Source organism: Salvia miltiorrhiza, chromosome 8 (assembly GCF_028751815.1).
Source record: "Salvia miltiorrhiza cultivar Shanhuang (shh) chromosome 8, IMPLAD_Smil_shh, whole genome shotgun sequence".
Taxonomy (NCBI): domain Eukaryota; kingdom Viridiplantae; phylum Streptophyta; class Magnoliopsida; order Lamiales; family Lamiaceae; genus Salvia; species Salvia miltiorrhiza.
In genome coordinates this window covers 23,892,060-23,902,265 of record NC_080394.1, presented here as the reverse complement: position 1 = coordinate 23,902,265, position 10,206 = coordinate 23,892,060, and the positions used below count along the sequence as shown (strand labels likewise).

Below are 10,206 nucleotides of genomic sequence, written 5' to 3'. Positions count from 1 at the left end.
ACTATTAATTAAAACTGAGTCCATGTTGAATAAATAAAATTAGCCCAGATTCAATTTAAAAATCGGCCCATAACTTACTTGAATAAACTGAGCCCAAGACTCAAGCCCAACACTCTAGTCCTAAAGGAAAAGACTCGGCCCAGATGATTTAATTCGGCCCAAAAATAGGAGCCCAAAACAAAAATTAACAGCTGCAGCCAAAATAATGGCCCAACAGAACACTCAAATCCCCCAAATCATCTCCCTCAAACTCGTCTCTCTCTCTCTCTCAACGATCTGCTACTCACGGCACTCCTCTCTCTCTCGACCTACTTTTGGCCGGCGTCGGCTACCACCAAGCCTAAAACCGGCGAGGCCGTGGCTGCCTTTCTTCTTGTATCTCCTCTCACTTGCCGATGGTGCGTTCGAGGCGAAAGGGGCGAGCCCTAAATCTCCCTGAAATCGAAAATCGCCGCCACCGCTGTAACTCCCGGCGAATGGCTGGCGGTCGTTGCTCCGTTCCGAGGCCGTCCCTCCTTCCTTAATTCCCCTCTCAATGGTCCACCGAAGAAGACGAATTGAGGAGCCCTAGTTTCTTCTTTTCCCCAAATCGAGCCCTAGCTCACCTCCTTTGTCGAAGTTCTGCCGCCGCTGCAACAGGATGACCGGCGAGATTCGCCGCGCCGTCGCACGCCAGGGTTCGTCCGCTTGTCGCCACGGCCTCTGCCTTCTCCTTCCTCGACTCGAGTCCGAGGCTTCCTTCGGCGGGGCCGAAGGTCGCCGCTGCTGTTTAATTCCGACGAGCAGCGGGCTCTGCTGCCTATGTGTACCGTCGATTGGTCTCGTTCGCTCGCCGCCGCTGACTCGAAGCCGCGTCGAGCAGAGCAGTCAGCTGTTTCCTCCTTCATAAGCTAAGCTCTCTCTTCTTCCTTCATCCTTAGCGTAGTTTCTTCTCTACTATGAAAATGGCGTGTGGTTTGGAGTTTGGGGTTTTACTGTATTTGTCTTAGCAACATACGAACAAAGGCAGTCTAGGGGTACATCTTCTACAATTCTTATTTTCCTAGTGGTGAAAGAGTGCAGCCTGTTCTTGCTTTGCATAAGAGTTATTGGTGTTTGCACTATAAAGAGTGTAACTTTGCTAAGTTCATTATGCCTACAATGGTTTTCTATCATTGTGAAACTGATCATGCTTTGGTATGAATGCTTTACTGGAATGGATATTTGAGATAGAATCAATACCTTGAATGTTTGTGTTGGTTGTTGAATGAACTGAGATAATCTGGCAGTTTGGCAGAGTAATGAATAAACGATCTCTCTCTCACTTCTTCAAGTGTTAAGGTGTTACTGGAATGGCTTGAGGATACTTGGCAGAGCACCGAATGAAGAGCAGTGCAGTGTGGAATGGGAATGAAATGAAGATTAATAGCTGCTGAAATCTGAAACCAAATGAAGGTGTTCGGGTGTGAAAATTTTGCAAAATATGCTGCGGGAGCTGGAGTCAAAAAAAAAGTATTACATAGGCGTGGAGCTGGAGTCAAAAAAATGTCCAGAATAGATGGCTGAGCATGCGCTTAAGGGATAGCTGCAGATTTTTTTCACACACATACACTATTCCTTTTTTTTTTTTAAGTATTGGTAGATAGATAGAAGAATAGGGGTTTGTAAAGTGAAGTATAAACAGAAGCAATAATTCTTGTCTTGGAATTTCTATATCTGTAATATTGTATTGCGTTTTTTTTTTAAATAAAATCCAACTACCGGGTTTTGTTAATATCGCGTGTTTATGAAACTACTCGATATCTGCTTCCTTTCTTAGCTAGAATAAATTCTAAATTAAATCCGTAGATTTAATTCTTCATAAACCGGAATAAATTCACGACTCAAGAAATAATAATAAAAATAGAAAAATAATTCTATTGTGATCAATAAATAACATGACTTCGCTAAGTCAGTTATGAATCTGAAATAATTATTGGCTTACTCAATAATTTTCATTGCGATTTTATTTACGCGAAACTACTGACTTGGTAATAAAATAAAAATCCTGCTTAATTAGAATATAATCCAGTGTCATAAGCTGAATTTAAATAATAAATAATTACTGGGCCTGATTTACTGAAAGATGAAATAATAATTATCGTATTACTGGATTTAAATATAATAAAAGAGCGGGTTGTTACATGAATGGCCAAAGATCATTGAGGAGTGTCATAGCTCGCCTAGTGGAGGTCACTTTGCCGCCAACCGCACTGCCATGAAGGTAAACCATAGTGGACCTTCAATTTTTAAGGATTGTCATGCTTTTGTGAAGTCGTGTGATCGTTGCCAACGCATAGGCAATATCACCAAGAAGGATGAGATGCCGCAAAATATCATTGCTGAGGTGGATATGTTTGATGTATGGAGGATTGATTTCATGGGTCATTTCCTTGCTTCTTGCGGTTTCTCCTATATTTTGCTTGCTGTGGAATATGTTTCTAGATGGGTGGAAGCGATTCTCACTGCCACCAACGATTCCAAAGTAGTCATTAAATTCTTACAGAAGAATATTTTGACTCGATTCGGAGCACCGAGAGCGGTTCTTAGTGATGGGGGGTCGCACTTCAACAATAAGTGGCTAGTAAGCGTTTTGGCAAAGTATGGAGTAAAACACAAGGTGACGACTCCATATCATTCTCAAGCCATGGGCAGGCGGAGTTGGCAAATCGAGAGATCAAGCAAATTTTGGAGAAAAGTGTAGCCAACAGGAAAGATTGGTCGAAGCACCTGGATGATGCTCTTTGGGCGTATCGCACTGCTTACAAGACTCCTATTGGTATGTCTCCTTATCAACTTGTTTTTGGCAGGTCTTGTCATTTACCTGTTGAGATAGAACACAAAGCTTATTGGGCAACAAGGAGATAGGAAAGAAATGTTATGTTTATTTTATTTTTTTGACTTGTTATGTAATTTAAATGATATTCTATTTGTGTTAATGGTTATTATTTTATTATTTTTATTTAACTATTAATTTTATCAAAAAAAAAAAAATTAGACCCCCCTATGTTGAAAGTTTGGCTCCGCCTCTGACCGTTAGGGCTGAGCATAAACCGAACCGGACCAAAAAAACCGACCGAACCGACCATTTTTGGTTCGGTTCGATTTTGGGATTTCTGGTTCAGTTTTCAGTTCGATTTTTAGAGTAAAAAACCGATCATGTATCGGTTCGGTTTCGGTTTTGAGATTTTGGTTCGGTTATGAACCGAACCGAACCGATACATGATATATATTATTTATTCTATATTTTATATTACATTTACTAAATGTAAAACTAAAACCCTACCCCCCCCCCCAATTTTGAACTGCTGCGCCTCCCTTCTCCATTGAAACCCTACTCTCCTCCCTCCATCCCAAGTCCCAGCGGCGCCTCCATTCTCTGAACGGCGACCACCCGCGTCGCCTCCATTCTTCGCGCACGGCAGCACGAGCAGACCGCTGGTCGCCCCTCGTCGCGTCTGACGTCTCCAACACGAGCCAGACAGCCCAGACCCGCCGTCCAGGACTCCAGATCGGCTTCTCCTCCGCCGCTAAAGCCTGATGCAGTCACGTAGACCTCCCTCCGCCACCTTTCTCCCCTCGTTCGAAAGGTAAATCGAATTTTTGTTGTTTTTTCGATTAAAAATTGATGTTTGTTTTGGTCAGGTTTTTTTTTCGAATTTTTGGTGGTTGGTAAATCGAATGAATGCATAGATTGGGGTTTGATTTGGGCAGATTTTTATATTTTTTTTCCGAATATTACAAGCTGTTTTTCAAAAAATTGGGCAGATCGGTCGGTTCGGTAACCGACCGAAACCGATCGGTTTCGGCCGATTCGGTTATGGTCGGTTTTCGGGCTCCAGGCGGTTCGGTTCGGTCCGTCTACTACCTATGTCGGTTCGGTTTCGATTTTTTGAAAATGGTTCGGTTCAGTTCGATTTTGAACCGATGCTCAGCCCTACTGACCGTACATCTGAGTGTACATGAGATTTTGTGATATGTAAAATATTAATTTCTTAAAACTCCTGCTAAAAAGAATGGAAAAAGCGTGAAAATATAACGCACCGGAAATATTTAAATATAAAACCCAGCTGGTAATAAATGGCAATATTCCGTCTTTAATTGAAGCACCAAAATAAAGAAACGGCGTCTTGATTGTAGTCTTGTAGAGAACAAGTGAAGTCGCTGGCATGGACTCACAACAAGATGCCATTCCTCCTCCACTATATAAAATCCCATCACCCCAAAGCCTACGCTGCCCTCAAGGATCTCCGCTCCTTCCTATCAACTCTTCTAATGGCAGACACTTCCTCCTCCTCCGCCGATCCTCCGCCGCCTTTTGATCCGCTAAAGCCGGCTCCTCCTGTCTCCTACCCGCTGCAGACGCTCGAGGAATTGGAGTCCCGAGCTTATTTCAAATCCTTCCATTACCCCTTCAACAAGGCCGCCGTGAAGCTGCCGGCCTCCACCGCCGGCTTGCCCAAGCGCCCGCGGACTCTGGTCTGCCATGACATGGCGGGAGGCTACACGGACGACAAACTCGTGCAGGGCGGGGCCAACGCCGAAGCATTTGCGATATGGCATTGGTATTTGATCGATGTTTTTGTTTACTTCTCGCATAATTTGGTGACGCTGCCGCCGCCGTGCTGGACCAATACTGCTCATCGACACGGTGTTAAGGTGTGCCTGGATGATTGCTTGTTTGCTTTAGCAACTTTGTATGCATTTCTATTTTTGTCATTGTTGTTTATAGGATTTCATTTTTGGGGAAAGTTCATTATGATTAACTTTATAAGGAGCATAAAGTTTGCTTTCACTGAAGTTTAGGATATATTTTTTTATTTCATTTTTTGTAATTTTCCTTTAAATTAAAGTTCTTGTTTGCCTTTTGATATGTGGTCCATTATGTTGCTCTTTTTGCTGGTGCTGATTTGGCTGTGATTGGGTTTGTGATCATGTTAAATGATATTATTGTCTTCTCTACAACGAAAAATCATAATAAAGAAATAAAAAAATTGTTTTTCTGCCTGTTATTTAGCTGATGATTCCTAAAAGGTGTGGTTTTCAAATAAAATCCACAATCTAGAGTTTCTCAATGCAGATCATCTTTGACAAAATGTGGTCAGAATACTCTGTTACGTTGATGTATTTGTATTAGCATTTTTAGATATGTTCATATACTAGGTTACTGATTGTATTCATGCAACTCTTAAGGTATTAGGGACTTTTATCATGGAATGGGATGAAGGGAAAATACGTGCTGATAAACTATTAGCGTCAAAGGATTCTCTTCGAATGTATGCTGACCGATTGACGGAGCTTGCTGTTGCTCTAGGCTTTGATGGTTGGCTGGTGAGCTTGCATATTTCATATGTCTTATCTCAATATGCAGTTTCATGCTTCATTTTGGTATCTCGGTAATATTTATTTGAGTGGGTTTATTTCTTATTGGCATTTGAATCTTTTCCATTTCTCAAGATGAGGTCCTTTCTTGCAAGTATTGAATTTTGATGTCTGTAGTATAGGCTTTGTCACGGTTCATAAAAATGTAGTTTCTCCATTTTCCAAATATGTACACTATACTTGCTTGCAGGAATTGTACTGACTACTGAGCTGTTTCTGAGATCAGCATGTCTGTTTCCATATATATACTAACAGTCAGTTATCTGATGATTCTGATCAACAACATCATTTAACATAGCTCAAGTTAACAATAAAAAAAGAATTTTCTTCAGTTGATTAACTAAAAATCATTGGGATGGTAAAACATCAAAGAAAACATGGGGCAGAATTTCTTAGAACTTTTTAAATTTTTGATTGGTAAAAGAACTGGCACAGACTTAAATGGTATGTTTCCCATACTGAAAATGATGTCCACAAGTATTAAGTTTTGTTACCTGTTGATAATGGCAGCTCAATATGGAAGTCACTTTGGATCCTGGACAAATCCCTAACCTGAAAGAATTTGTCAGCTATTTAAGCCTGACCATGCACTCCTCGCTACCTGGGTCTTTGGTTATATGGTAGTGACTTTACATACTATCTTTCAGTTTTAGAACTTCTGGAGAACACAATTGAAAGATTAATGTCTACTTGTGATGGTACAGGTATGACAGTGTCACTGTTGATGGTGAACTTATCTGGCAGAATCAATTAAATGACAAAAACAAGCCATTCTTTGACTTATGTGATGGCATATTTGTGAACTATTCATGGGAGGTAGTATTTTCCTACTATTATTATGTGTATGTATATATATGTGTCATGTGTGTGTATAGGGAGAGGTTCAAATGAGAACCTTTAGAACCACATCCTATATATATATATATTTGGAACATATTGGAATTTTCTTGTATTTTCTGTGATACAGGAAGATTATCCTAAGCTGTCAGCTAAAGTTGCCGCTGACAGAAATCTTGATGTTTACATGGGCATTGATGTCTTTGGAAGGAGCACATATGGTGGTGGACAATGGACTGTAAGTTTCAAACACATCTTACCTTAGACGAATGAAAATGTATTTTTTTGGTTTTAGTTATATATTTAACTGATATAATTTCTTAGTTCTTCAAGTTCATCTGACCTCCTTTATATGCTCTCTAAGTCATTGCATGTCGTATCTGAAGAGAGTGAGTTTCTTTTCTTGTGCTACAAAAATTATAAAGACCGTAAAATAGATGAATCATCAAATATGAGAGATTGTTTATCGATTTAATCAGGAAAGGATGGACTGGGATCTTTGTCCTAAACCTGAACAAAGGCACATGTAAGACATATTAGGAAACACCTATGTTGAGGTTTAATTCATTTCGTGAATCTTTCATGCAGTTTTGTAGTAATGGAGTAGAATTTTTTACTTTAATGCAAAGTCATTTTCTCTAGTGTTTGGAGCTTTTACACACTGGCAATTAACATCTTTAAGAATCTCTCTGAATTAGAATGGTTGGATGGTTTAAAGTTGGAAAACTTATCATGGAAGAGAAGTTCGCATACCCATGAAGGATCTGGCATTTCTATTTCGTGCTTCCTTAAAGGGGACATATTGCCGAGTATCCTTGGGTTTGTTTGTATATCGTGACTTAGATGACTGATTACACTTTTCTGGCCAGTCTTTGGACCTATTATTTTTTAGAACCTTGGCTTCAAGTTATGTGAGTGAAGTGCAGCTTAATCAGAGAGAATTTAAAATCTACTGCATCCTTTTATGCAGACGAATGTTGCCCTTGATGTAATAAAGAAGGGTGATGTTTCAGCAGCCATATTTGCACCTGGATGGGTCTATGAGACTCAACAACCACCTGACTTTCAAACTGCTCAAAATCGGTAATGGCCGGTACTGATGTATCTGGCCTATGGATATGGATCCATATTCGATCTTGTTATGCTTATGTTTGATTCTTGTTGATTCCTAAGGTAGAAGAGTCTTATGTCATAAGACTTTGGTCTTTTGACATTATGAATGTGGTTATTCTATGTGGAGTACTAATCTCTGGATAAAGATTAAGATCATTAGGATTTTCAGTGTAAACTACTCCACACTGGTTGATGCTGGCTCCCTTTTGTGTTCACTGTTCAGTAATTCTTTCGATCCTCTAATCTGGCCAGTTAGCTGGTTATCTAGTGGCTACTCCTCTAAAAATTTACTTACTTGTCCATGCCATGTAACGTCTCATCTGTTGATCTTCAAGTAACCTTAACAGACTTTAATCACCTTAAGCTTTGAGTTTTCCTAGCTTATAATCTAATTCAATATTGCTTGTGAGCTTCACTCTGTAGGTACTTATTTTCCATTCATTTGCATGGAATAAATTAACAGATGGTGGGGACTGGTTGAAAAATCATGGGGAATTGTACGGAACTACCCAAAAGTGCTTCCGTTCTACTCAAATTTCGATCAGGTACTTAACGTTATATGATGTCTGACTGTATTCCTCATTCCATTTTTTATTTTTTTTAAATTATATACACCGGTTCTTCTGTCAGATGTTTTTAATGTAGAGCCTGCAGGGCAACAAATTAACTAACTTCTGGTTTCTTCAATACTTGAATGCTAAGACGAACATAAAGTCAAATCAATATTCCAAGAATTGGCTACTAGTTTCCTCAAAATCTTATTGCTATATAACAAAATGCATAATATTGTCTCAGGGTCATGGTTACCACATATATAGTGACGGGAAGCAAATTTACAGCAATCAATGGAACAACCTTTCGTCTCAAAGCTTTCAGGTATGCCTCCCAATGCGTTCTGCTCTTTTGTTTCTCAACTTCTGAAAATAGTGCTTATCCTTAGTAGAGGATGAAATTACTCTCATAGTGATTATATGACTAACCAAATGATTGTGCGATGGTCATCCCATATGATCACATGTTTAAGCATATTCCCTTCTTTTTTTTGATCAGGAAAGCATATTCCCTTCTACTAATCAAATGTAGGTGGTATTTACTGGTTTCTGTTATTGAATGTTTAATAATTGAGCTAACTAATTTGGCTATCTTTTCCATCATCCTGACCCGTCAACTTCGTTACAGCCGTTCATTAAGTACTCTGGAGAATCTAACACTGAGCCAATCAAAGTTTCCATTGAGTAAGTTTTTTCTTTTCTTCTTTTATCAATAATGGTTCCCCATTTTCCCCCTTGGTGACTCGAAGTCGATCCCCCGAGTTTCCATTGAGTAAGTTGCTTCACTTTATTATCAAATACTGTTGGGCCCTTGGAGCTGTTCCTACTTTCTTCTCCTTATCAATGTTGGATAACATTATTTTGTTGTGAACAGTGAACCAATAAAATCATCTTTTAATTCTGTATACTTTTCATACAAGCTGCTGCTTACAAAATTCTCAAGTTTAAAAATGAGGGCCCTTGAAAAATAAATTGCTATTTGTGAACTCTTCCCATGATGTAGATCTCAAAAATTCAAGTAACAAATTAAAAGTAGAACTTTATTTTATTTTTGACATGATACTTGTAGCAGAGCTGAACTCATTATTCCAGTCCCAATACTTGGAAATATGACATTTATATGCTAATTACAGTTTCAAAGGAGCATCTTATAGCGGGGGAGGAAGCATCACATTTGTAGGAACTCTCGATGATAAAGCTGAATTTACAGCACGTCTCTTTCATGCAGAGCTACCTTTGGGGAACTCACCAGTACACTTCACGTATTCCGTAAGCCTCTAACTTGGGCATTCAATAAGAACCCTCGAAACTCTTAGGTTCACTGCCACTTTTATAAATCAGAAGCTATACAAACTCTCGCTTTTGATGATATATACTTGACTCATTTTCTGATGATATAATTCATGAAGGTCAAATCAAATGGGAACTCTCTCTTAAGTCTTGCTCTTATTTTCTCTTCTGCCACCGGCGAGAAGAAGTCAGTACTTGTTGCTGCATCAGGAAATACCTTGCTAACCATGACCCGGTTCTCCAGCCGTTTCACTAGTGTTGTAATGCCACGACGAGTTACCAAGCTGGAGCAACAACCCGGATGGACCATACAAGAAATGAGCATCAACATGGCCGGACACATATTAACAGAAATTCGGGCCCTATGCTACAGACCAAAGCCAGAAAGGTCTTCTGCCGCTCTTGCTGATGGCACACTTTCTCAGGCTCCATCAGACTACTATGCAGTACTCGGAGACCTTAAGATCGCTGCAGATGGTGAGAATATGAAGCTCCCTCCCTCTGATTCGTGGAACGTTGTTAGCAGATTCATGAGTTGGACTGCGGGTTCACAAGGGTCCAAGACCCTCAGTGTCGAAATCGATTGGCAACTCAAAGCTGGTTATGCCGATCTTTCCCTCAAGTACAACGTATTTGTTGAGAAGCTTGATAGCCAGAGTCGACTATCTCAAGTAGCTCACGAGTATCTTGGTGAGGCGTTCGTGCAATCCTTTTACATTTCCGATCTCCAAGTTCCTTCGGGCATTTCTTCCCTCAAGTTCATAATTCAGGTGTGTGGACTTGATGGCACTTCTCAAAAGCTTGAGGATGCTCCGTTTCTCCAACTCAAAGTTGAGGCTTCATAAATCTAAATTATTCTCACATTCCTTATTTACCATTTTTTATTACAATAAGAGAACAATATATATAAACCTATATATGTTGTAACATTATAAGATAGAACTATTCAGTTACATATCGAATTGTAACATTATAATTAGAGCTAGTAAAATGGATTCGAGCAACTTTTTATTTA

At 39.6% G+C, this 10,206-nt stretch overlaps 1 protein-coding gene across 2 annotated transcripts; it reads left to right on the top strand.

Annotated features, from left to right (window-relative positions):
* Positions 1-4,079: 4,079 nt before the first annotated feature.
* LOC131002008 (cytosolic endo-beta-N-acetylglucosaminidase 1) lies at positions 4,080-10,206 on the top strand. 2 transcript variants are annotated; one of them, XM_057928683.1, is made up of 11 exons: positions 4,080-4,677; positions 5,212-5,349; positions 5,911-6,020; positions 6,105-6,216; positions 6,368-6,475; positions 7,208-7,320; positions 7,814-7,895; positions 8,146-8,226; positions 8,530-8,585; positions 9,035-9,170; positions 9,311-10,206. In XM_057928683.1, exons 1-11 carry the CDS (start codon positions 4,204-4,206, stop codon positions 10,034-10,036), a joined length of 2,136 nt encoding a protein of 711 aa, XP_057784666.1. In that variant the 5' UTR covers positions 4,080-4,203; the 3' UTR covers positions 10,037-10,206. The 2 variants fall into 2 exon arrangements, with proteins under 2 accessions (XP_057784666.1, XP_057784667.1); XM_057928684.1 differs by lacking the exon at positions 4,080-4,677 and adding an exon at positions 4,961-5,118.